We start from the raw sequence: 27,679 nt of genomic DNA, 5'->3' as shown, positions 1-27,679 counted from the left end.
GAACTTTTTCTTCTCATAACTAACATAATGTAACAGTGCTGTGCCAAAATGGCAGCGCGCCGCGGCGGCGCCGTTATCCCACACTGGTAAAAAAAAAAAAAAGTCGTGAGATAAAATCAGGAATAAAAAGGATGTTACAATATAAAATAAAACAGGGTATTTGTAATAATACACAATATTCAACTTTAATATGTTTATTATCATGGTATATACCATTAAGACGATCCACTCTTATTACATTCAATCGCATGTAACAGAGAATAAGACTTTACATAATGTATAAAAATAGGACTGTATGAGCCCTGCATGACTCAGAAATGCACATAGAATGAGAAATTAATGCACAAATCAAACGCTCTTTCCCGTACACTGCTAAAATGCAATGACAAATGTATGTGCCCCTCTCTTTAAAGCTATACACAATTTTTTAAATCGCACATGATTTTTGAATTATATGCATACTAACAATTGCTTTTGTACATTTACTATGAACTATGAATATTATCACCAGTGTTTCTGTCAAATTAAATGTCTGTTAATTACATTGTGAGGCATCAAATAAATAGAAAAAAAAATCAGATTACAGATAAAAAAAATATTATTTAGTACCGGTAAAATCGGCAACAAAATTGAAACAATATAAAAATTAATGGTATTTGTCTAAATTCTGTACAATTAACAATCAATCGTCGACAGATTTGGTAATAAATAAATTTACTATACAGTCTCACTTATAAAACACAGTCACTAGTTAACGTCTCTAGTTTATATCGATGCGCTTATATTATCACATAGATAAAAACACAGCACTATTTTGTCACTTACACTTTACAGTTTTCACAGGCCAGTGTCGACGCGGAAAGAGATCCTATCGCTATTTACAGTAAGATTACATTTATTTACAAGCCCCTGGACCTTTGGGGGTTTACGTGGGCGGTGCGCGTCTATCATAGTCGCGCCTGTAGACCTCACGCTCGTAGTCCCGCTCGTCATACTGGTAGTCTGACGGCGGGTAGCCACGCCAGTCATCGGGATAGGGCCGTACAGGCGGGAAGCCCATGCCGCTGGGCATTGCGGCGCCTTCGTAGTACCCGCTGTACGGGCCGGCCATCGCGCCGAAGCCGCTGTACCGACTGAAATAAAGGTCGGATTTTAAAACATGATCAAAGTTAAAGCTTGTTAATCTGTCTTTTATCAGTCGGCATTTAGATCTGATCAACGACACCCTATCAAGTATTACATAAAAGTATTAAATCTCGACGACAATCAATGTTAATTAACGCTACATAATCTTTAAACGAAGATAATCATGACGTCTTATTATGGATATAGATTATGATAAATTATTCTTGACCACACAGCTTAGTCCCACAGACTTGACAATTAAATTGTATGTGCGGGGCACAAGCCCGCGATACCAAGCCATGCGGCCGTCGATAGTGGGACACAATAAGAAATACTTATTTAGGTAATATCTAGTGTAAGTACCTCCTCTTATCGTGCGGGCGCGCGTTCCGGTCGCCGCGGTACTGGCGCGGGCCGGGGTAGGCGGGCGGCGTCCAGCCCGGGTGCGCCGGGTGCTCCGCGTGCAGCGCCGTGGCGTGCGGCATCGAGTACGGAGCCCGGGCGCGCGGCCCGCCCACGCCGCCGCTGTCCCGCCGCGTCCGCGACCGCTCCCGCACCCGCTCGCGATCCCGATCCCGCTCCCGGTCCCGATCCCGCTCTCGATCCCGCTCCCGGTCCCGCTCCCGATCCCGGTCCCGCTCCGACCGGCTCCGAGAACTGTACATCAAATCGTCCCGCTTCAGGCTGCTATCCCTATCCTTGCGATCCTTGTGTTTGTGTTTATGTCTGCTGGGATGGAAGAAGCGATATGGTGGTGAGCATACATGGAGAGGTTAGCGAAGATGAAGAACGCTAAATAATGTTAAACAAAGAGAAGAAGCGGGCAAGCGAGTGACGTGATTATTTATGAAGTATTTTTGATATCTAGGTTAATGGTTATTTAACTGCATAAGTTATCTACTCATACAAATATAATTGAGGATGTTATACGAAGGAGTGATAAACTATCAGTTTTAAAACTAACATAAGTTATTATTCATTACTTTGTTGTTAACTAAGTCCAAAACCCTCCAATATTTACCTCTCGTGTCTTTTGTTTTCGCTAGGCTCGGGATCACATTCTCCATCTTCTAACTTCCTCTTTATTCCTGATGAGTGAGGAGTTTTATCATTTGCTTTGTCTGATTTTTCTTTATCAACTTTGGATCTTTCTTTTCTATCTTTCTTCTCATTGGATTCATCATGTTTTACATCTCTCTTCGCATGTTTCACATGATTATTTGAGTTGTGATGGTTTTTATTATTAGCCTAAAAATGTGCAATGTTTATTAGAGTCCATTTTCATATAAATACATGAAATAATTTCGAAATATAAAACTGGAAACACATACCTTTACATTTTCCTTATGTTTACCACCTTTTTTATTGTCAGTTTTCTTGAGACCATACTTATACAATTTATACAATTGTTTAGCATCAAAATTGGTGAATTTTGATACAAAATACCAGAGATTACTTCTCCATTCGACCTTCTTCTCGGGGTCAGGATAAGCTTCAAGGCATATGTCTATTTGGGAACCTATTTGCGTTAGACACGTCCGCGTTCTAGTGACCTGTTCAGACTCTGACAAGTTCTGATCAGGATTATCTAGTGCTCTAAGAGCTTTTTTGACAGGCCTCATTTTCTCCTTGCACTGGAAAGCAAATTAGGTTTTAGTAATTACACTTACACAACACTTAAATATTGTTTAGATATTCAATGACGGCCAGTATTGTAAAAATAGAGCAATAAATTATTTTTACCTCTTCAAATACAGATGGATCGAGATCCCCCAAAACCTCCAAGGCTCTGGGCTCGTTATTGGCAGTGAAGTGCATTGGACCCGCCGGCTTTTTCCGACCTTTTACTTTATCACCTTTCGATCGTCCCTTTCCATCTTTTTTTGTGCGATTCTTGAAGTTTTCTTTTTTGTCATTGGAAGTTTCATCGTGTGTAGATATGTCATCTAATTTTAACTTACCCTGCAAAATAATACAGAAAGTCAGCATCAATTTGTTAAGGATATGAAAAAGAAATTGTTTAAAAAATGTTTGTGAACGAACCTTATCTTTATCATTCTTCACACCCTTATTATTAGCTTTCTTATCATCCCCTGAACTCATATCATCTTCAATGATATCTTTTGTTACAGGTTCTTTGGTGCCGCGTTTGACTCTTGGTTTTCTCTGTTTCTGTTTGCCATTCTTCTGGTCTAATAATTTCTTAATTAATTTCAATAAATATTCTGCTCTAGACTGCAAATGCTTTGCTTGCGGCTTCTTGTCTTCATTGGTAAGAATTTTATCACCTATCTCAAACGATGAATCCATTTTGATGGCCTCCCAAGAACCCATACCATACTGATAAATACCAGCAAGTAATTTGGAATCGTCGGCGACACCCCATTCAACATCAAAGTTAGCTGGTCTCGTTCTAAAAGAAAAATAGGATATTGATTACTTCTGGACGCGATAATTTGGGAAAAATATGTGTACAGCAACTTGGGTAAGTACTACATTATTTACCTGAAATCCAACTGCCATTTTAACCTTTCTTCTTTCGTCTGAGGTAAGAAGTTATCTAGTGGTGCCAACTCTTCTAAACAGGCGGACAATGTCTTAGCATTAACAGGTACTCCTCCAAGTTTGAATGTCTTCCTGGTATTTTTGCGACCCTCATTTTGTTCAGCTAAAAATAAAATTAGTAATTAATAAAAAATATTTAACATAAAAAATAGACCGTAAGATGCGAGGCATAAAGTATTTATTTGATACTAACCTACTGCCTCCGAAGGATCATTGAGCACAGCCCTGCACCGCTCCTCGAGGATTTCTCCGAGTCGCTTCAGCTCAGCCAACGGCTTTTCTTGTAGCTCTGCGTCACACGCTATGCTATCCAAATGCTTCAACGGTGCAGAGAACTTCTTGTAGCTCTTGACGAATCTTCGAATCTAAACAAAAAATAATAAAATAAGTTGATTTACGCGATGATGATTTAATAATAAATATTTATTTACACTTTTACACACTATGACCGTCAAGTAACTGGAAGTAAGAAATTAGATCGCAATGAGGCATCCAAGAAAGTGTGCGAATTATGAGCCATTGTAACATTGAGCTACACAAGTTCATCACTCACTTTCTGATTCCAAGAAACAAAATTCCAAATAATAACATTTCATTGAACAATACCATTGGCTTTGAGTCTGATGACAGCAAGTCAGAGATGACAATAAAATCAGTGTCTCTTTTATAAACCCATGATAAAATATGGCCATTGATTCCAGTGAAACACGCTTATCAAGTTGGCAGCCTGCAGTATGTATGTCAACGTGAAATTGTGAACTCTGTCGATGATTGTAAACTAACAGTGGGTTAGGTTAGGTTAGATTGTAATTTAACTACGTCAGATTATAATCTGACGGAATTCACAATTTTACGGTGACATGTATAAGTCAAAAAATATTTATTTGCATGGACTACTAAAAATAGTGCTTACAAGTAAGTAAGCCCGAAGAAAGCCTTCAAGAGTCACAGTTTTGCAAATACAGGGTGGAAACGATAAGTGATCTCACCCGATTATTTCTAAACTATACAAGATATCGAAAAACTGGTTACTGATCCTGAAAGTGCTTCACGAGCTCTTTCAAACGGTGCTAATAATAGGTTTCAGAATACACTGGAACTATCCGAAAATTCAGTGTTTTCAGCTTCCATACATTTGGTAAAGTTACATAATTTTAAAAACTACACAAGATATCGTAAAACTGGTTACTGATCCTAAAAGTGCTTCACGAGCTCTATCCAACGGTATCAATATCAAGTTACAGAATAAACTGGATCTATCCTAAAATTCAATGTTTCCGTCTTCCATACATTTAGTACTATCACAGTCATGGCATTCATCTCTTGATAATTTTATAGCAAGTAAAGCCTGAAACTTATGTTTTTCACTAATAATTTTAAATAAGATGCAAGTTACGAGTTTATTTAACCGACATTTTAAGTTTATTAATTAACAAAAAATAAATTACACTTCTAATAATGTGTCGTCGGCATACATTTAGTATGGAAGCTGGAAACATTGAATTTTGGGATAGTTCCAGTTTATTCTGTAACCTATTATTGGTACCGTTTCAATTAAAAAGCTTGTGGAACACTTTCAGGATCAGTAACCAGTTTTTCGATATCTTGTATAGTTTAGAAATAATCGAGTGAGATCACTTATCGTTTCCACCCTGTATACTTGTAAATCCAACTCGCGTACCTCCTGGTCAGTGAATCCCTTGATCTTCTCTCGGTGTGAGGCGGGCGGACGGCCGCGCTTCCTCGGGCGATCATCGTCAGCACTGGCGTCGCCATCTGACGCGTCGCTCTCTGCGTCACCTTCGCCGTCCGCGCCGTCCATCCCCTCTGAGCGGCCGCGACGCTTACGTCCACCCTCTGCTTAAAATTCAACAAGTGTTAGAGCGCTTGTAGACGTCCGTTTTTTCACCGGACGACGGACCGTCAAAAAACGGATATCCTTTGTTTGCTGTCAATTTTCTAGCCGGACCCATGTTTTTCACCGGATTTAGCGGTGGCGTATGGTTTATAATGAACGTGTGCACATGCGTCGGACATAGGTCCGGCGAGAAAATTGACAGCAAACAAAGGATATCCGTTTTTTGACGGTCCGTCGTCCGGTGAAAAACGGACGTCTACAAGCGCTCTTAAAATAGCTATAGCACTAAATAAGAAAGATATAATGCTTCAACCACAGCAACGCGTGCAGATCGCCATCGCCGAGGCGCGATCACGGCGCGATGACAGTCCAATGACAGGTCGCGCGGACTGTCATGGGTCGCATAGACTGTCATGGGTCGCGCGGACTGTCATGGGTCGCGCGGACTGTCATGGGTCGCTCGGACTGTCATGGGTCGCGCGGACTGTCATGGGTCGCGCGGACTGTCATGGGTCGCGCGGACTGGCATGGGTCGCGCGGACTGGCATGGGTCGCGCGGACTGTCATGGGTCGCGCGGACTGTCATGGGTCGCGCGACCTTATTGGCCTATNTGACCTACGATTGCGCCGGCAATGGTGATCTGCACGCGTTGGTGTGTTTGAAGCTTTATTGTTAAACACAGAGGCAATATAGATAGTAGGAGTCGTAAACATTTTCGAGATTTTTAAAATCATAAAAGATGCGAGAAGATTAGATAAAATTCACGGCTTTACGTAACGTCTGAAGGACGAAATAATAATAGATATTATAAAGACGTTTAACAATTTCTGTTAATGTTAATATTATGAATGAACAGCGAGATCTCTTTTTTTGCATAACAAGGCAGGTAAGTATTCGACCGCAATCGCACCTGGTGTTAAGTGAGATGCAGTCTTGAGTTTCAGTAACTTCCATTGAATTTAAAAAATCTTATAAAGTACTTACTTCCATCAGCATTGTTTTGCTGCAAGTTCTTTCTTCTCGGTGGTAAGTACAAATCTTCCATTTCTTTATTCTTCTCTTCCTCAGCAATGGTTTTACGGACGTTCTCGGGAATAATATCGTCCTGCAAAGTCATACGAAATTATTTTTAGTATATTTTAATAATTTGATATTATTTTTGAGTAACTTACCTACATAATATCTATCTAGCTTTAATTTATGCTTACCCAGTCTTTAACATCTTCTTCAGCGTTTTCCTTTTTGACCTCCATGACAGCTTTATCTTCATCAAAGGCAAAACTGGCAACTTTGAATGCAGATAGTAGCTCGTCTCCTACCATGGCAGGTCCTTCGTCCCGAGTCTCGGCACGTTGTAAGATTTCATCTATATCACACTGAAAGAAAAATAATGTTGAATGAAATAATCTACAATTTTTATTTTTGTAATAGTTTTAGACATTCCATGACATTCTTTCTGCAAAGGTAACATTTCTAAACTATTCTGCCAATAGTATGAGATGATTAACCATTTAAGAAAAGATATTGTCTAGGTAGGGCAGGTAACCCTGTAAGCGATTTCGTTGCCATAAAGAAGGCGAGTTCGTACTGTTCGTGGAAGACATTGAAGGGATTAAATTGACTTATTGTCAACCTATTTTAAAACAAAAATATGAAACTTACGACAGGGTCCTCATCATTCTCATCGTCGTCTTTGAACAACTCCTCGGCGCCGAATTTCAAAATGGCGTTCAGGTCCTCTTTATTGAACGGATTGTTCGCCGTCGTAGCAGAACCATCGCGCTTGTTGAGAACCGTTCTGCCAGTCGTGTCCATCCGTTGTATGACCAGGTGGTCCAAGACCATTTTCCTTTTCGCCCTTTCTACAATGTCTTCTTCGACAGACCTGGCCGTTACTAGCCGGTAAATGTTGACCTGCATGCAACAAGAACTAATCAGTTACAAAGTTCATAGATATGTACCTACTATTTTTTTGACTAAAAATAGTCAAGAGATTAGAATTATTTACCTGATTTTTCTGTCCTATCCTATGAGCGCGAGCTTGAGCTTGCAAATCATTCTGTGGATTCCAATCAGAGTCAAAAATGATGACAGTATCGGCCGTGGCCAAATTGATACCCAAGCCACCAGCTCTCGTTGAAAGCAGGAAACAAAAGTCTTGAGACCCTTCAGCATTGAAGTGGTCTAAAGCCTGCTTTCTTATTTCCCCCTTTATGCTGCCATCAAGCCTTTGGAACGGGAAATGTCTCCTTTGCAAGTATTCGGCCAAGATATCTAACATTCTCACCATCTGGGAGAATATGAGCACTCTGTGCCCTGTTTCTTTCAGTCTACATAGAAGTTTATCTAATAGTAACAGTTTTCCTGAGCCTCTCAAAAGTTTCTGTAATGAGATAAACATTAAAATTAGATAAATATATCCAATTTAAGTAAAGTTATATAACATCTTAATTAATTTAATTTAAAGAAGATAACATAACTTACCTCTACAGCATCTGTTGTCGCAAGCGACGCTCTCGACTCGAAGTCCTCTGGCTTCGTCAAAAGCGCATGGTTACAACATTTTTTCAGTTCTATCACAATGTTAATGAACGTATTGATCGACCCTTTCACGCCTTTACGCAAGGCACTGTAATTCTTAGTTAGAATCCATTTGTAATATTGCTTTTGAATTGAGGTCATCTCCACCCTCAATATTTGTTCTACTTTAGCAGGCAATGACTTCTCAACGTCCTTCTTTTGCCTACGCAATATAAATGGCTCCAGCTGCCGATGCAATTTTTCGTAGCCTTTTGTTGATGCATCCTCATGGTCTTTTTCGAATTCCTCCCATGACTCGAATCTGAAATATAAATGGGATTTTATTTTTTTACCATTTAAAAAGAGTTTAATGGTAACAAAATATCAATTAACATTGTACCGGTTAATAAAACACTTACTTGTATGGCATAATGAAATGTAATAGAGCCCATAGTTCTTTGAGAGAATTCTGTAATGGTGTTCCAGTTACCAATAACCTATGGTTAGTCTCAAACTCTTTTAAGGCTTTGTATAACAGCGAGTCGTCATTTTTTAGTCTATGGGCTTCATCAACTAACAAGCATGCCCAACTAAAAGACCTTAGGAACTGTCTGTCTTTCAACAAAATTTCATAAGTTGTTAGAATGGCATTGAATTTCAATCTCTTTGAGCTGGCAAAACTCCATTCAAACTGTCTAATCTGTAATAGAAAGTTGCACATTAATACCCAATTTGAAAAAAAAAAAACTTTTTTGGAAAATATTGATTACGATTCACAAGCCCAGATGAGGCGAGCTTACTTACAATATCTCTGCTAACAACGTCGCCAATGTACGTAACTACGTTTATGTCCGGTGCCCACTGCTGGAACTCCCTCTGCCATGCAGTCATTGTACTCAAAGGCACCACACACAAGAATGGTCCATAAAGTTGTTGCGATTTGAAGAGGTAGTATAAAAAACATATCGTCTGAAAATAGTTTTCAAACCTAAGGTAAACATTCACATCAATTTAAAATTTAAAAAGTTTTAATAATACTATCAAAAATTATTGGAATTCTAGTTACCTGTATTGTTTTACCTAAACCCATTTCATCGGCAAGAATGACTGAATTGTCTTTACACCAGGAATGTATTAACCAGTTCAATCCATCCATTTGATAATCTCTTAAAAAATATGTCTGTAAATAAATAAAAAAACATTTAATCCAATATTCCAGTAGCCACATCATATCATCTTGAGTTAACACACACATCCAAGTCAAAGTTCGATAATATCTGACACAACATAATTTTATTAACGACACAAGTCAATTAAACACACAATGCCTATCCTAAATATCAATAAAATTATAAAACCAGCTAGCAGATTATTCAAAAAGAACCATACATTCGACATTACGGTAGAGACAAACCATTTAGCATGCTTTATTTTACATCTGCTTTGGCTTGCTAACTAAAGCAGACAAAACCTAAGTATCATAAAATTCGCGTGCAAGCCAACAGATGGCGCTACCGTAGCTGAGAGCTTGCTATTGCAATGGAAATTAGATTAGAAAAAATATTTCATACAAAAATAAAAAAATCTGCATTCAAATATTGGTGTTTTGTACCTAAGAACATTGTTTTTTTTAGTGACCAGTTAATAAATTATTACATTTATTTTTTTATTATTTTACATTGTAATTATGCTTAAAATATAATACAATAATATAAAAATACAAAACAATAATCAAAATATTTATGTTTTGTATGTTATCTTAATTTTTCTATCAAGTATTTGAAAAATTTGGATTCAATCATTACAACTGCTGTTAACCTATATTGATGCTGTGAGAAACACGAAGCCGCCATTTTGACGATACCTAGTTTTTGTATCAGCACGGCAAAAGCGATTGTCACAATTTGCGTTAATTTTTTTTTTACATAGGTAGGTTGTGGGAAAAGACTCATGAAAACTAACAACTAAAATAAAAAATTACTTGACAATCACATATTAGGTGCTTACCTATGAAATTGTCATCTTGTATGGAGAATTTGAAGGAAACTCAACGTTGAAAACAAACATATTTTTTCATTTTTTGGGAAGGATAAATAATTTTTTGGGCACCTATATGAATGAGGCAACAGTAATCTAACAGCATTTTTATAGCTGCCAGCTGTAAAAAAAATTACGAATCTTAGTATAGAAATGGAATAAAAACATAATTAATATGTAGACAAGAAATAGAACTTTGCAAAGAAATTTCGAACATTAAATAAATGTTGGAATCAATGGTTGTCTTGAAAATTACAGGAACTACGAATCTGTAAGAAAATTCGACAATTTCATTGGTAAGCCCTAATATTTCAAGATAATAAAATAGAAACTTACCTGATCTTTTCCCATGTATTCAGGCTGCTCCTTAATTTGATGAAATTTGGGCCTCCTTCTTAAAACAGGACAATGTCTAGACGGAGTAGTTTTGGCAGCTTCTCTTTGTTTAAAGTTGTCCACCTCCACTGGCCATCTCCGCTCTATTAGCGAGGAGTCCTCCCATGTAGCATCAGCATAAGGCAGAGACTCCCACTTGCAAAAATACTCATGGGCTGTTCCCCCACCTTCCAGTTCTCTTGTCTGCTCAGCTAAAGTTTAAGAAATATTCAATTAAATAAAAATCGCTAATCCATAACTTATCCTAAAATGGTTGTATTTGTACTTTTGAAAAGAAATTAAGAGCACAATGGATGGATGTCAATAATGAACAATAATAATTGCATCAGTAGTAGATATCTGCCTACTGGGAAGGCAAAGAGTAAAGCTTACATCTAGTTGCATAGAGAAACCATTAAATAACTTTAACAAATTATGTTGTAGATACTAGAAACACCTACACACTTATGACGTATTTGACGGTCGTTAAAAGTCATTAGTGACGTATATTCCAATGATCCATTTGCTACACAACAAAATAGACAAATTAACATGAAATGTATAGAAATATACCAACCTATTATCCTCTCCACATTGTTGTATGTTTTAACCAACTCTTGCTGGAGTTCAGATTGACATTCATAGTAATCTATATCCTCTGGGCCTGCTTGTTGTCTCCACCATGAAAGCTCGGCTTCTTTTTTAATATAATTCTCTAATTTCTTGAGACCCTTTACTTTTTGTTCATTTAATGATGCTTCAGACTCCCACGTATTATGAATATGTGACCACCCTTTCCATTTTATCAGGTACTGAGGTTCCGTTGTTTCTTCATCATTGGGGTTACATCCTTCATTAGGATCACCATGTTCTTCTATGTAATAGATGGTAGTCACATTCCCAGTGACTGCATAATGATAAGAAGATATTAGCTAAAATTTAACATTACATTTGCACCAAAATGCAAATTAAAGAGCATTATTGTCGATAATAATGATGATGACTCAACATGATCTTTGTTAGCACAGCAATGAAAGAGTTATTTGGAAAAACAATCATAGACTTTTTCATTTATTATCTTTTTCTAGGGTCAGAAAAACAAGTGAATAGTAAGTAAAATTAGGATCAGACATCAACATTATTCAGGCTCGGTTCCACTTTTCAGCCTTAGTACAACTCTTGATATTGACCAGGATTGATCCTAGCTTGTTTTAGACATCAATGTCTCACTATAATGCAGAAGAAGCAATTAAAACGAAAACCTTGACTCTCATAATTAGGATGATCACAAAGGAGGCAAATGGAATAGAACAAGAACAAATTGAGATTGTGGCCTGCACAAAACATCCACATAATAGTGAAAATGGCAATCTGCTATGATACTTTGATATTATATTAAATCATCACAAAGGTATGAAACTTGCTTTACAGAATTTTGAATGTCAGACTCACCTCCTTTCTTCCCCCTTCGAATTCCTAGAACTTTCTCAATTGTCTCACTGTGTTCTTCAATCTCCGGCTCAGCTTCACCTTCGCCATCAACCCCTTCCACTTCCAAGAGGTCAGAAGAGTCTGTTTGTTCATCACTAGCTTCTTTATAGCTAACTGCCGCACCTGTACGCCGTGTTGCTGTTCGACTATAGGAAGTACCAGTATGAATTAGGATAACAACAAAATTAACAGTGCAATATACTAAAGAAAGAAATGCCTAAATACCTTCGTGTATCTTCATCTGAAGCTTCTGTAGACTCCTCTTCTTCACTTGTGAATCTTCTTCTTCTCGCTGGTTTCTTTTTTCTCAATGGTACACTTCTTTGGCCTGGTCTTTTTGATGGTGGAGGTGGTGAACCCTTCATATCACTGTCACTCTCTGATGTGTCGGAATTCCATGAGTCACTATATTGGAAGAAACACTAAATGCTTATCAAAACCATAAAAGAACAAGGAGCTTATTAACTTTAAACAAGATGGGTACCTTTTTTTTCTGTTTTTCCTGTGTGATCTGCCTCTGTCACCTCTTTCACTTGAATCACTATCAGCTAATTTGAGTCTATCAGGTTCTTTTCTAGATCTACTTGACCTCCTGATGCCATATATATCAGGATTGTCTTCCCAAAGATCTGATTTGACTCGACCATGACCACCTCTAGACCTAGGTTTAGATGGAGAGTCATCATCTGAAGAGTCTTTGTCTGTATGGTGATCAGATTTTGAAGAGTTAGCATTATTGTGATGTTCGCTGTGATGTGATCTGTCTGCCAACGAAGACTTTTCTGATCCTGATCTTCCACCAGAACCTGATCCAGATGAGCTAGAGCCACTGTCACTGTAAATTATTTAGTCATAAAAACCTAAGCGTCCTTAGTTTTATAACAAAATGGCATAAATTGGAGTAAACATGTACCTTTCACTTCCGGAGCCAGAACCACTGCCTGAACCCGAGTCACTCTTTTCCCCTTTGTCACTTGTTGACTCACTCCCAGATTCATGCATGAATCCTTTCTGTAAGAAAGGATAGTGGTTAATTTCATACCAGATTAAACAAAATGTTATGTAAATTAATGTAATTGAGACTTTTTTTATTAATAAACATTACCAAATACTACTTATGGAGAAATTTTAAAAACTACAGTAAGCTGGGAGAAAATCTAAAACATTTCATAACTTTGCGTTAAACTGGGAGCCCAAAAAACATATGTTAATGTCAAATCCGATGTGATCCTATGAAAAACATCAATTGCAACAGTAAATTATGCAAAATCTATAATTTTATTTGGTCACTTTTGGTGAACTTTATACCAGAAAAGAACCTTTAAATACCATTGTCATTGAATTCACAATTCAATATACCTGATTACAAACAACCTAACCTCAATAATACCATGTTATAGGGTCAAAATAGTCTTAAAAATCAAAATTATAAATCAAAAAATGCTCCACTTTAGACAAAGGAAACATGGGAACTTGTGGCAATTTTAAGGAACCCAATATAAATATAGTTTCTAATAGAAGAATCATAACCTCAATAACATGTCTCCTGTAAAGTAAGACCAATTTTCAAAGCTAAATTGTGAAAATGGGTCCTATTCCAAAATTCATTTCATTGGTCTCTAAAGGACGGTTACGTAACCAAGAATCATCAGCAATGGTTTTTATCGTGGGACAGTAATGTTTTCATACATAAATTAACACATTTGTGTTGTAAACAATCCCAGAATCACCAAAATTCAGTATTACGTCTCAAAAATTCCCCTTGTTCAAGGGCCACACCCAGAACATCTAGAATATTCTCTGAATGTTTAAAGTCACTGAACAAGTTAAAAGTAAACAAAAACACCAAAACAATAATAAATAAAGCTTTAAAACACTTACCAGGAGCATTTTGAAGAAAATACAAGGAATACACTATAACTTGAGGAACGTAGGGGAAAAATACTTGAAAACGAAATATTTCATTGAGAAATGAGCTAGTAAATTATATGAAATAACATTTTTCAACACATTATTTTGGTAAGCTAGTAAAATACGAAAAAATATTTCGCAGGAAAATCTCGTCAAGCGACGCCATTTTGTCGTCGCATGAATTCTGGTGACGAAGGAAATGAAAAATTGGTAATTTCCCGACACAAATTAGGTTAAAACAGGTTAAAAAGTTACGATAATCACAAAAAAAATTAAAAATGAAACTTTACAGCCGTCGGAAATACTACGTTGTATGGGAAACGATGAGAGCACCGCACACTACCAGCGAAACCCGAAAGCTACAGCCATATTGCCGTGTGCCAGCTACTACTGCGAAAATAGGGATGTAAGTAAAATCGAGTTAACTCAATTAGTCGAATTTATTTTTAAAAATATGTTTTTTTTAAATTACCTTTCTCATGTCTTCCAATAGAGCAGTTTTAAACAAATTATTATACTCTTATTTCGCATTCTGTTGTTAGATAGGAAAGAAACATTATTTTTTACGAATTATTTAAAATTTGCGCGAAAACAGCCAATCATGTGGCATCTGCTGGCCGCGAACTCACATCACCCAAAAAACAACAAATTCAAATGTATTATAAAAGAAACTTCTTTTTTTTACAAAAAATATTGTTTCTTGCACTGCTTCTTCTCAGTACTGGCTCATTTATTGCCTCGAAGCAGTAGTGGTAGAGATAAAGTAATACTAGGACGAGTAAAAGGATCACAGTTAGCACACAACAGATATTTAATTTAAAAAAATAGGATAAAAAAAAGTAGCCTAAGTACCCTCATACTTAAAGATATAAACGAACGGTACCTATAATTACATTTAGTTCTTAAGACTGAAATTCACATTGCCTAAAAATGCATTTCTGTTGACTCAAAATGGATGGCTTACATTATTTTAATTTCTGCCGTTAAGGCGAAAGTTTCAATTATTAAGAGAGATTTAAAAAAAAGGAATGGAGTTAGCTGACACCCTGGTTTAACACATAGGCTACATTTTACTACGAAAAATATACCAGGGGTAACACCGTGGGGCACAGCTTGTCTTAAATAAACTGCTAATATCTTCTTATCGTGTCGACAACAAACCTACAGTGTCAGCCCAAAACTCCGCTACAACTACAAGAGAAGAGTGGCGTTGTCAGCAGCATTTATTAAATCCTCCTGCGTGCAGTTTTTCGGGCACTCAGGGCACTACATCATGTGCTTCATCGACTGGAGAACAAAACCGCACCTGCACTTCATATTTGAGCTGTCCAAGAATCCCCACCAACCCCCACTGTTAATATTATGCATCCACTTAAAACACAATTAGTCGATTTATTGGATTGCAGATACATCACTATCTCCAACTTCAAATCTAGGAACGATGATGTCACTTCCGATAACTGCGTTCACTAGTTAATAAATTAATAATTATTGTGATAAGCATACTGCTTGCAATGAGAAAGTCAAAGCTAAGGTCAATCAAAGCTTACGTCCGCCAAACTAAATACAGGATGTTAGGTATATGGGTATATGAACCGACACTAGCCCATGTTAACATGGTCATATTAAATGGTATGGTGAAGTCTGAAAATTGATATCTTCATTTTAATTATTTTATTTTTCATACAAATCGTATGTTATAAAATTTATTTTGTATGTAAATAAAAAAAAAATATGATATCAAATTTCTGACTTCACCATAATTACCATCTATCTATATGCCCATGTTAACATGGGCTAGTGTCGGCTCATATACCCATTTACCTAACACCCTGTATAGAGCTCCAAAACATTAGATTGATTTAATTATTATTTTTTAAATACTAAACTAATTTTTTTTAATCCAGTTGGGCTAGGATGCGCGCGCGCGGGGGTGCGATGGTGAGGGACCTCCCCGTGGTGCATCCCGGGCAACGTCCGTGTGTTCTGTCACGCGGGCGGCTGACTCCTCACCGGCGCGGCAGGTCGCGTCAACTCGGCGGGCCTGTCGGGCAACCCGTAACCCCCCAACGGAGGGGGGCCGGGGGCCCCGGCTACGGAAGTCGGGGCCAAGACAAGGAAAAGTCTTTAAAACCCCTAATCCTAAGGTCTGGCGGGGGCCGAGGGGATGAATAGCTAGAGGGTATCTAGTATGCTACCCCGTCGTGGAGGTGGGGCNGGTTCACAATGTGTTAAAGTATTTGTCGAAGAGAAATACTAAGGGTTCGGACAATATTTTCATTGAATAATGTTTCCGACAAAAGTTGTCAAATTGACTGACATGTTTATCGTATAGTACAGTCCACTATGAAAATTAGCTGTGGTTTGTTTCAACTACATATTTTAAAAATTTTGTCACTTTCTAAGTGTTGAATTTTATGGGATTGGGAAAGAAGTACCGAGTTTGAAGCGTTCATGAGCAGACATTGCAGTTGAATATTCAAGTTCTGAATTTGATTATTGATGAATAATAAAATAAATCTACTAGCTCGATTGATGGTTTCATTTAATTTATTTAAATCAGGTTACCTATAATAATATTATTTCGTTAATTTATGAAAATATCAAATTAGCCCGTAATCCTGAATCCTGATACATAAAGTTAGCATATTAATTTAACACAGGTACGACTGTACTCAGTGTTGCACTATCAAATGCAATTGAGGCGCCTCTATGCCAGGGTTTTTATGTTCCTGGTCAGGCTCATAAAGTTAATATTCCTTCGGAATATTAACTTTATGGTCAGGCTATACTAACATGGCAAAAATCGGAACCAGCGATCCGGTATTGACGGTGGCGCCCCACTGTCAATGTCATCGATAGGACAGTTCACTATTTTGGAACTATAAGCATACTGCTTGCAATGAGAAAGTCAAAGCTAAGGTCAAAGCTCACGTCCGTAAGGTCAGGTAAATGGGTATATGAACCGACACTAGCCCATGTTAACATGGTCATATAAATGGTATGGTGAAGTCAGAAAATTGATATCTTCATTTTAATTATTTTATTTTTCATACAAATCGTGTTTTATGAAATTTATTTTGTAAGTATGTAAGTAAAAAAAAATTATGATTTCAAATTTCTGACTTCACCATACCATCTATAATATGCCCATCTTAACATGGGCTAGTGTCGGCTCATATACCCATTTACCTAACACCCTGTAGCTCCAAAACATTAGATAGGAATAATGATGAATATTATTTTTTAAATACTAAACTAATTTTTTTTAATCCAGTTGGGCTAGCATGCGCGCGCGCGCCGTGATAAACTTCCATCCTTTCTATTCCTTCCTATCAAGGATTTTTGTCGACAAACGTATGGCCTTATCGCCTATAAGCCATAGGCTTATTATCGCATAGGCCAGGGATGGCGAACCAATGGCACGCGTGCCATCGATGGCACGCGCCACAATATTTAGGGCACGCCACCAATCACAAAATTTAACTTGTACTATCTATACCCCTCATTGATAGCATTAGGTGTTATTTGATGGCACGTCTATGACTACATTAAAAATTTTTTTCGGAAAAGTGGCACGTTGAGACATAAAGGTTCGCCATCCCTGGCATAGGCTTATCACGTTAAATCGACCCATCAAAAACAATACTTGTCAAAAAAACCAAGTCTCGCAACTCAGTTGTTCTACGGTAAAAAGTTGTGAGATCCATGTAATACCAAGTCCAGGCCAGGAAATCTTTAACGTTTTACATAAATTATTGACTTGGCCATCGCACTAAATAATTTAATTTACACGTGTTTTCATGCGATGGCCAAGTCAATATATGTATTTATGTAAAACGTTAAAGATTTCCTGGCCTGGACTTGGTATTACATGGATCTCACAACGTTTTACCGTAGAACAACTGAGTTGCGAGACTTGTTTTTTTTGACAAGTATTGTTTTTGATGGGATCTCATTTCTTTTTGTATTTTATAGACAGCAGTTATGTATCTAGAAAACTGGACCGAAATTGAAAAATTTTACTCTACTTGGCGGTTGCACTACCGTGCCCCCAAATATTTTAGTTTTTCCTTGATTCATACACCAAACACTACTTATATTCCAAATTTGAAGCTTCTAGGTCTGCTAGAAGTGCCTTAGAATTTTGATGATCGGTGAGTCAGTGAGTGACAAAATTAAGTAACTTTGAACCGTTATAATTCTTAAACTACTGGTTCAAATTGAATGAAATTTTAAATATACCGTATCTTTACAATGCCTGCATAGCTAATGAAAATTCAGCCTTCTAGTTTTATCCACAACAAAGTTACAGGCGGTCGAAAATGGCCTGAATTGCTTCGAGAAAAGGATGGTACGGCCGTGCCGCTTTTTTGCTCGACTTGGTGGGGGCACTGCCATGCCCCCAGATAAAACGGCGCGATAAAAGCTTATCGCCGTGCACATCCTAGGTCTACTGGACAAAATATTTAAATTTTTAATAAATTCGTTTTACAGTGTGAGTCACGTTAAAGTGTACATATGAAAATAGATGAAACTAGACCTATTTTTATCGACAAAAAAGAGATCAAAATTTTTTTGAGATTTTTCTTAATTTTTTATAGAATTTTTTTCTTCGAATTACTTATTGTAAAGAAAACGTAATAACTTTTAAACTAAGCGGTATATCCTGATAAAAAAAAACAGTAATAATGCTAAATAACAGGCGATACTAAAAAAATACATAAAACACACAAAAAAGGCCAACAAATAATAAAAATATATACTTTTTGAAATAAATCTGCTTTTAAATTCGTGTTTTTTTTGGTTATTTGATAAATTTCTCCAAAAAATGCCCCTATAACCGGTGGTTTTTATTACGTTGTATTATTTTATATCCTATTACCTTCGCAAAACCAAAAATTGCATGTCTCTATCCCTATCACAACATTTGCTATGATCGTTTCAACAAAGGCCTGCCACAACATTATTCTCCGCTACAGGTAGACAATTTTAATTTTAACTAAAATACTTATTTTACTTCAAAATCTTTTGTTTTTATTTGAAATCTAACTTGTTTTTATCAAAATTACAAATCTAGAGCCATTTACAGTTTCGTTGTTAATGAAGCATCGAATGGCGCGGCAGGAGAGGCTTAGTTCAAACGATCATTGCAAACGTTGTGATAGGGATAGAGACATGCGATTTTTGGTTTTACGAAGGTAATACGATAGAAAATAATACAACGTAATAAAAACCACCGGTTATAGGGGCATTTTTTTTAGAAATTTATCAAATAACCCATAAAAACACGATTTTCAAAGCAGTTTTTTTTTTTCAAAAAGTATCATTTTTTATTATTTGTTGGCCTTTTTTGTGTATTTTATTATTTTTTTTAGTATTGCCTGTTATTTAGCATTATTACTGTTTTTATTTTATCAGGATATACCGCTTAGTTAAAAAGTTATTACGTTTTCTTTACAATAAGTAATTCGAAGAAAAAAAATCTATAAAAAAATAAAAAACGATCTCAAAAAATTTTTGACCTCTTTTTTGTCGATAAAAATAGGTCTAGTTTCATCTATTTTCATATGTACACTTTTACGTGACTCACACTGTATTATTATGATACAAAAGCCCATTCGATGCGAGACTTTTTGTACTTTTTGTTAGATTTATGTTTGGAATTAAATAATGGATTCAACACCGTGATTCAACTCAAAATTGCACCGATAAAGAATCAGACCTCGGACGTTACGTGGGTATCGCAAGTCACTTGATCATTTTCGTTCCATTTATTATTTTATCAATCTAATAATTGACATTGAATCCTGATTTAAGCAATAATCTTTCGGTTGGCCCCCACAAGCTGCTTTTGATTTAGCCTTAGTTGCTTTCCTGGAAAACAGATTTCATAATAATTTGACATAAGTGTTTGCAGGAATTGGCCCCTCTGACTGGGAGTTATTGTCTGTGGACGAATCATAAAGTTAATATTCCGACCATGAAGCTAAAGATAAAATGGAGGCCACACTTCGAATACCTACTTGAAGCATAACCTATGTATTACTATCTCGCTCTCTGTGGGCAGGCTCTCTCTTTCTAAGTAGCCTTTTATTTATTTTTCTCAGGACGTCAAAGACTGATTTAAACGTTTGGCTCGCTACTTTAATTTTTCTAAAAGTTTAGTTTTTGTAATTACTGTAAAAATACCTCAAAATACAAAGAAATTTGTTTACAATGATCCAATATTGGAAATCACGAAATAAACACTTACGCGAGGAATCTTAAGTCACTTCCGAGACACCACGTATGATTCCAAAATACTGAACTGTCCTATCGATGACATTGACAGCGGGGCGCCACCGTCAATACCGAATCGCTGGTCCCGATTTTTGCCATGTTGGAAACCATAAAGTTGAACGATGGTAGCGCCCCCCTGTCATTGAGTTTGGCGGGACAGTTCAGCGTGGGTCATCTATACTACCGCAACCACGCACTACAAAATTTTGCACCATTTCTTGAGATAAAACAATGATTAGGTCCTGTGAAACATCTTAAACGAAATTAACTGCATAGTAAACAACTGCCGATGGGCCGGATTGGGCCGATGTTGCCACCTTACCGATTCCTCAGGAATTGGAATTGTAATTCCCTGATTCGCCAACACATTAAGACGAATTGGCCGACAATTTTGTGATTTTTTATTAAACTAGGTAATCGTAGTTTCAAATATAAATTATTATTTATTTGTTTAACTTCTGATTTAGTTAGTAAATTGGCTATTTAGAAGAATTTACTAGGAGAATTAAATAAGGAGATAGCAATAATACAGTCCACACTAAAAAGAGAGGTCGGCCCACAGAGAGCGAGATAGAGATAAGTAGGTATTTGACTCAAGTTTTTGTTCCAAGTGTGGCCTCTATTTTTATCTTTAGCTTCATGAACTTCACTAACCAAAATATCAGAAGTTAAACAAATAAATAATAGAACTGTTTTGCATTACAACAAAACAGTTATTATGTGTAGAATAAAACACAGCGTTCTGTTGAGAGAGCTGTCTATGATCTTTGCCTTATTTTAGTCTATGGTATAAGAAAACTTACCAATTGTCTCTGCTTTATCATCTAGTTTACCTTCTTCATACACCAGCTGGCACCACTTTCTATGGAAATTGGTGATCTGTCAACTTGACATTTCATAGTCGTCCAACACCAGCAAGCACTTGCTGGAACGCTGTGTTTTATTCTACACATAATAACTGTTTTGTTGTAATGCAAAACAGTTCTATTATGTGCCTTAATAAAACACAGCGTTCTGTTGAGACCTGTTTGTTATCTGCTGGTGTCAAGCACAAACGCTATGTGATATAAAATGTATTAAGAATGAAAGAATATAAAGAAGTTTAATATCACAATACAAAATAATACATTAAACAACTTATTGTACTCTCTGAGAAGCAGACGAACCAATAAGAAACTTATTAAACAAATAACCAGTCTTTAGGTTAAATAACTCAAATTATTTAGGACATCTCCTTGAGATCAACATTATGTCATTAACTTCTTATCAACCAATAAAATCATTCTGGTACTTATGGTAGGTTAATAGTAAGATCTCCCCATCTGAAAATATAAATATGTATAAACATAAACATGTTTTCATCTTGAACAATTAAAACATTACTAAAAACTTGTTATGAATAACATAACATTAAAGCATAACCTATGTATTACTATCTCGCTCTCTGTGGGCAGGCTCTCTCTTTCTAAGTAGCCTTAAATCACAAAATTGTCGGCCGTTTAGGCTTAATGTGTTGGCGAATCAGGGAATTACAATCCCAATTCCTGAGGAATCGGTAATGTGGCAACATCGGCCCAATCCGGCCCATCGGCGGTTGTATATTTTGTTTACTATGCAGTTAATTTCGTTTCAGATTTTTTACAGGACCTAATTATTGTTTTATCACAAGAAATGGTGCAAAATTTTGTAGTGCGTGGTTGCGGTAGTACGTGGTGTCCCGGAAGTGACTTAAGATTCCACGCGTAAGTGTTTATTTCGTGATTTCCGACATTGGATCATTGTAAACATTTTTCACGGTAATTTCTTCCTAAAACGTTTTACCAGTATTTACACTATTTAATGATACCTACCTATGTCAAGAAATAAAGATTTTACACTGAGTTTCATTGACTTTGAGCAAATTAATATTTTTTGTCTATTTAGAAAGAGAGAGTCTACCCACAGAGAGCGAGATAGCGATACATAGGTTGTGCTTCAAGTAGGTATTCGAAGTGTGGCCTCCATTTTATTAGCTTCATGGGACTGACTCTATGTCATAGGGATTCCTTGTATCGATATTCTATTGTTAAATGAATCGTAATACTTTGAATCGATTCGAATCGAATCAAATTAAGTAGGTAGTTAAAGAAATAGAAGACGGGGTATTTTAATAATATTTACATCAGCGTCATTTGCCTTAAAAAGTTAATAATCATCTGCCAAAAGCTGACAACTAAATTATTAACAAGTATGTTGTGGTTACATTTAATTATATAATTATAAAATGCCCATTTAATATACCACGCAATTTTGTATACCCATTCTTATAAAATACACCATACAAGAATGCGTGGTAAATTCAGTGAACTGCTCCTGAATCAAATGTACCTACTACTGCTTTTTCTACTTATTTAAATTAACCGGTAGACAGTGGTGACTGGTGATTGAGTTTGCTGCAGCGCTTCTTCTCAGCATTTGCCAAATGTTGATCTCGAAGCGCTGGTAGGGTAAAAAGATTATGAGACATGTAGAGGCTCCTTAAGAGCAAATATTTGACGATTTGTAAGAACTATTTAATAGTCTATACAAATAAAGAAATTTTGACTTTGACTTTGAATACGATTATTTTGCCGATCTTCGGTGCATGTCGCTCTACCGCTCTAGCAACGGATTGAATGTTATAATCGAATTCCATTGTATCGATCTATGTAAGTATGTCATTGGATCGGACATCCCTATGTGTCATTCATGAAGTGTCATCATAATGTCATTGTCGTCAGATTCTCGACGATAATTTCTCATACTCTCTAATCTGTGCACCAGTGTTGCCAGAAGGTTACTTTTGTAACCTTTTAGGTTACTTTTGTAACCTTTTAGGTTACTTTTGTAACCTTTTAGGTTACTTTTGTAACCTTTTAGGTTACTTTTGAACTGCTGTGGTTACTTTTAGGTTACACTAATGAAAAGGTTACTTTTAAGTGGATTTTTCAGAAATTGTAGAATTAACTTTACAGGTTATTCAGTAAAAAATATTAATAGTGACAATTTAAAAATTATGTCATTAAGTGCATTTNAAAAAAAAAAAGTATGCGCGCGCGCGCCGTGATAAACTTCCACCCTTTCTATTCCTTCCTATCAAGGATTTTTGTCGACAAACGTATGGCCTTATCGCCTATAAGCCATAGGCTTATCGCATAGGCTTATCACGTTAAATCGATAAAACGGCGCGATAAAAGCTTATCGCCGTGCACATCCTAGGTCTACTGGACAAAATATTTAATTTTTTAATAAATTCGTTATACAGTGTGAGTCACGTTAAAGTGTACATATGAAAATAGATGAAACTAGACCTATTTTTATCGACAAAAAAGAGGTCAAAAAATTTTTGAGATTTTTTAAAAAATTTTTATAGAATTTTTTTTCTTCGATTTATAGGTGTACCAGAATCTCATGGCAAATAGGGAAAATAAACTTTGTTGAGAGCAATACTGGGGAAATTGGATTAAACGACCTTGATACTGATAATAATTTTTTACTTTTATGACTTTAATATTAATGAAGTACGAATAAAATAGTAAGACACGGGTCTTAACGCGACGTTTATTAATGAGAATTACTATTTTAATTAATGGAACGCGAAAGTTTAAAATCTTATATGAAGTACGAATACACATTTTAGGTAGGTACCTATGTGTAAGAAAAATGTTGTTATAGGTGTACCAGAATCTCATGGCAAATGGGGAAAATAAACTTTGTTGAGTGCAATACTGGGGAAATTGGAATAAACGATCTTGATACTGTTGAATTTTTTATTTATGACTAATATTAATGAACATGAAGTATGAATGCCTACCTATACATTTTAGGTAGATATGTGTATGAAGAATGTTGTTGTTATATATCGGGTTTTTAACATAGAAACATGTCTTGAAAAATAAGTAAACCGTATATTACTGTAAATAATTTTATTATGTATCATACTTATAACTTATAACTTCATTCAGAACTAGAAAACAATTCTAAGATAAGAACTCCACTTGCATTTCTTGTTCTTCAATAGATGATCAAGTTAAAGAGGTATTTATACAGGGTGGAATTTTGTAATGCCACCTGGAGGGAAAGTACTCTTAATACTGTAGATATACAATTTTACTGAAAGAAAACATTCCTTTATTTTTGAAAAAAAAAAGAGAACTGCATTCAAAGATTTTCGAAATTTTTTCGAAAATTCTCTACTATACTTACCATACAATTTTCTGCAACATTATTAAAATAATTTAAGATTTCATGGTTTTCCTTTCATTTGATTTATCAAGTTTGTTAGAGAGATTTCATCCTTATACTTAACCCTAACGATCGATGTAATAAAAATACAGGCTGTAATTTTTAACAGTTTTTAGTTGGTTCGATTCCCGGGTGTGGCAAGCAAATTTTTGGAAATCTTTGAATGCAGTTCTATTTCTTTTCAAAAATAAAGGAATGTTTTCTTTGAGAAAAAATGGCAGTGGTGGTGGCTCACAAAATTCCACCCTGTATAATATAAAGTATTTCAATTACTCAAACTTGCTTGATGAAATCTTTTTCAATTTTCTTTACATGGTCATAACTTTTTCACTATTCCTCTGCACCAATGTATGAAATACACCTGAAAACCCCGATAAAGCAGCTATTATGTAAGAATAATATAAAAATAAACATGGGTTATGTTTATTTTCCTTCCTTCCATCCTTCTGACGCTGTTAGGTAATAAACTAAATGTATCAAATCATTTCACTCCAACTTACTGTCAACTCAACGACGCGCTTTAAAATCAAAGATTGACTTTGAATTATGCCTTATTTAACAATTGACATTGAAAACAATATGCCTTGCTTGAACTTTTTCGACTTTTTTTACAAAAATAACAAATAGTCAAGAAGAGATTACAAAAATTTTGCAGCGGCTCAGATTTCATAATTTTCTTTGACAGGTGACAATTAAACCATAGACAATTGCCATATTAAAAACACACTTTTCCAATATTTTTGTTTGCCATGAGATTCTGGTACACCTAAGTATATACATCGGGTTTTTAACACAGGAAAATGTCTTGAAAAATAAGTAAATCGTATATTACTTTATGTAACTAATTTTATTATGTATCATGCTTATAACTTATCACTTCATTCAGAACTAGGAAACGATTCTAAGAACTCCACTTGCATTTATACTTTCAAGTTTTATTAAAAGAAAAAAAAAATGGAAACTTCTCCATTATTCAATCTTGCTTGATAAAATCTTTTTCAATTTTCTTTACATGGTCATAACATTTTCACCATTCATCTGCACCAATTTGTACCTGAAAATCCCGAAAAAGCATCTATTAAGTAAGAATAATATAAAAAAAACATAACCCTCCTTCTGACGCAGTTGGGTAATAAATTAAATGTATCAAAACCACAGATATGGATAGATGCAGCATGTGTCAAAAATTGTATGAAGCCGAGCGTGCCACTTTTTAAACGTCATTAGTGTCATTTTAGCGAATTTTAGTGATTGCCGCAACGTAAAAGTAATCGTATCATCGTACTGCATTCGCAAAGTCATCGAAAGAAATCGTGTGACTCGATTCGAAAATTAATTATTTCCGATAAAACTGATATTTTGTTAAATTTATAGCTAGTCTGACTGTGGATTAAAATAATTTTGTAGCGGTAGACGTTATTCTATATCATACATTTTTTTATTAATTTGCAAATAATATTAAAAACAATCCTACTTTATAATTCTTCTACTGCTACTTTATTCNGGATTTTTTGCGTTATTTTTCACAATTTCTATTTTTAAAAATTACCTATCGATAGCTTTCTTTATTCTGATGAATAAATGTCATTACAAGTTTTTCCCTAAAACTGATAGTTTGGCTAGAAAAAATATTTTCTATCCACGCAGTACGCCGGCAGCGTTCGGATCGGATATAGTGACGTCATCGTCCCCGCGCCGGGCGGTCAGTGAACTTTTTTAGTAATTTGGCCATAACTTCGTCAATTTTTGTCGTAGAACAAAAATTTTTGAACTGTGTATTAAGGATTTCTTAGTCCTATAAATCTGCATTCACAGCTAAAAATCGAAATGATCCTCATTGGCCCCTCTGACTGGGAGTTATTGTCTGTGGACAGTAATATTTAATCTGCGACTGACTAAGGACCATGAAGCTAAAGATAAAATGGAGGCCACACTTCGAATACCTGCTTGGAGCATAACCTATGTATTACTATCTCGCTCTCTGTGGGCAGGCTCTCTCTTTCTAAGTAGCCTTAAATCACAAAATTGTCGGCCGTTTAGGCTTAATGTGTTGGCGAATCAGGGAATTACAATCCCAATTCCTGAGGAATCGGTAATGTGGCAACATCGGCCCAATCCGGCCCATCGGCGGTTGTATATTTTGTTTACTATGCAGTTAATTTCGTTTTAGATTTTTTACAGGACCTAATTATTGTTTTATCACAAGAAATGGTGCAAAATTTTGTAGTGCGTGGTATCCCGGAAGTGACTTAAGATTCCACGCGTAAGTGTTTATTTCGTGATTTCCGACATTGGATCATTGTAAACATTTTTCACGGTAATTTCTTCCTAAAACGTTTTACCAGTANTTCCTTTGTTTTTGGTGCAAATTTTAGTGTTTCGTAGCAGGTTTTTAAAATTTCTAAAGCTTATTGTATATCATCTAACAATGGATACTTTAGATAATACGTTTTCCTACATTCTGAATTATAATAACCAATGTCTGCTCATGAACGCTTCAAACTCGGTACTTCTTTCCCAATTCCATAAAATTCAACACTTAAAAAGTGACAAAAAACTTTAAAATAGGTAGTTGAAACAAACCACAGCTAATTTTCATAGTTGACTGTACTATACGATAAACATGTCAGTCAATTTGACAACCTTTGTCGGAAACATTATTCAATGAAAATATTGTCCGAACCCTTAGTATTTCTCTTCGACAAATACTTTAACACTTTGTGAACCACTTTTCTTTCTCGACTATAAAAAGATTTTAGCAATTTAATTCACAAAATCAATTGCGCGCATTTAAAATAAAGTTTGTTTACACTATGACAGCAATAGACTGACATGCAAGGTGACATTATAATGAAGTTTTCAGTTACTGTTGCCATTAAAAGAAATTAGTACCATAAGTTTTCCGCAACATGGCGAGGGTTTTTATGTTCCTGGTCAGGCTATAGTTAAAGAAATAGAAGACGGAGTATTTTAATAATATTTATTTACATCAGCGAAATCATTTGCCTTAATAAGTTAATAATCATCTGCCACAAGCTGACAACTAAATTATTAACAAGTATGTTGTGGTTACATTTAATTACATAATTATAAAATGCCCATTTAATATACCATGCAATTTTGTATACCCATTCTTATAAGATACACCATACAAGAATGCGTGGTAAATTCAGTGAACTGCTCCTGAATCAAATGTACCTACTACTGCTTTTTCTATTTATTTAAATTAACCGGCAGACAGTGGTGGTGAC

General features: G+C 35.8%; 1 protein-coding gene across 6 annotated transcripts; it reads right to left on the bottom strand.

The window, feature by feature from the left end:
* Window positions 1-178: 178 nt before the first annotated feature.
* Chd1 (chromodomain-helicase-DNA-binding protein 1) lies at window positions 179-14,261 on the bottom strand. Of its 6 annotated transcripts, none has more exons than XM_028300197.1 (24): window positions 13,854-14,261; window positions 12,886-12,983; window positions 12,457-12,807; window positions 12,198-12,377; window positions 11,934-12,118; window positions 11,059-11,388; window positions 10,443-10,693; window positions 9,136-9,249; window positions 8,874-9,038; window positions 8,489-8,769; window positions 8,034-8,391; window positions 7,558-7,932; window positions 7,212-7,463; window positions 6,758-6,925; window positions 6,534-6,654; window positions 5,372-5,550; window positions 3,884-4,055; window positions 3,631-3,793; window positions 3,169-3,538; window positions 2,869-3,087; window positions 2,457-2,759; window positions 2,147-2,373; window positions 1,489-1,851; window positions 179-1,133 (listed from the first exon to the last, which is right to left on the bottom strand). In XM_028300197.1, the coding sequence occupies exons 1-24, from the start codon at window positions 13,860-13,862 to the stop codon at window positions 926-928; spliced, it is 5,442 nt and encodes a 1,813-aa protein (XP_028155998.1). In that variant the 5' UTR covers window positions 13,863-14,261; the 3' UTR covers window positions 179-925. The 6 variants fall into 6 exon arrangements, with proteins under 6 accessions (XP_028155998.1, XP_028155996.1, XP_028156000.1 ...); XM_028300195.1 differs by having other exon boundaries at window positions 213-1,133; window positions 1,489-1,854; window positions 13,854-14,260; XM_028300199.1 differs by having other exon boundaries at window positions 777-1,133; window positions 1,489-1,782; window positions 13,854-14,260.
* Between the last annotated feature and the right edge of the window lie 13,418 nt (window positions 14,262-27,679).

The sequence above is a fragment of the Ostrinia furnacalis genome, unplaced genomic scaffold (assembly GCF_004193835.3).
Source record: "Ostrinia furnacalis isolate ACB-3 unplaced genomic scaffold, ASM419383v2 OfSCF0710, whole genome shotgun sequence".
Taxonomy (NCBI): domain Eukaryota; kingdom Metazoa; phylum Arthropoda; class Insecta; order Lepidoptera; family Crambidae; genus Ostrinia; species Ostrinia furnacalis.
The sequence above is the reverse complement of the archived record's forward strand: the minus strand, read 5'-3'. Positions and strand labels throughout refer to the sequence as shown.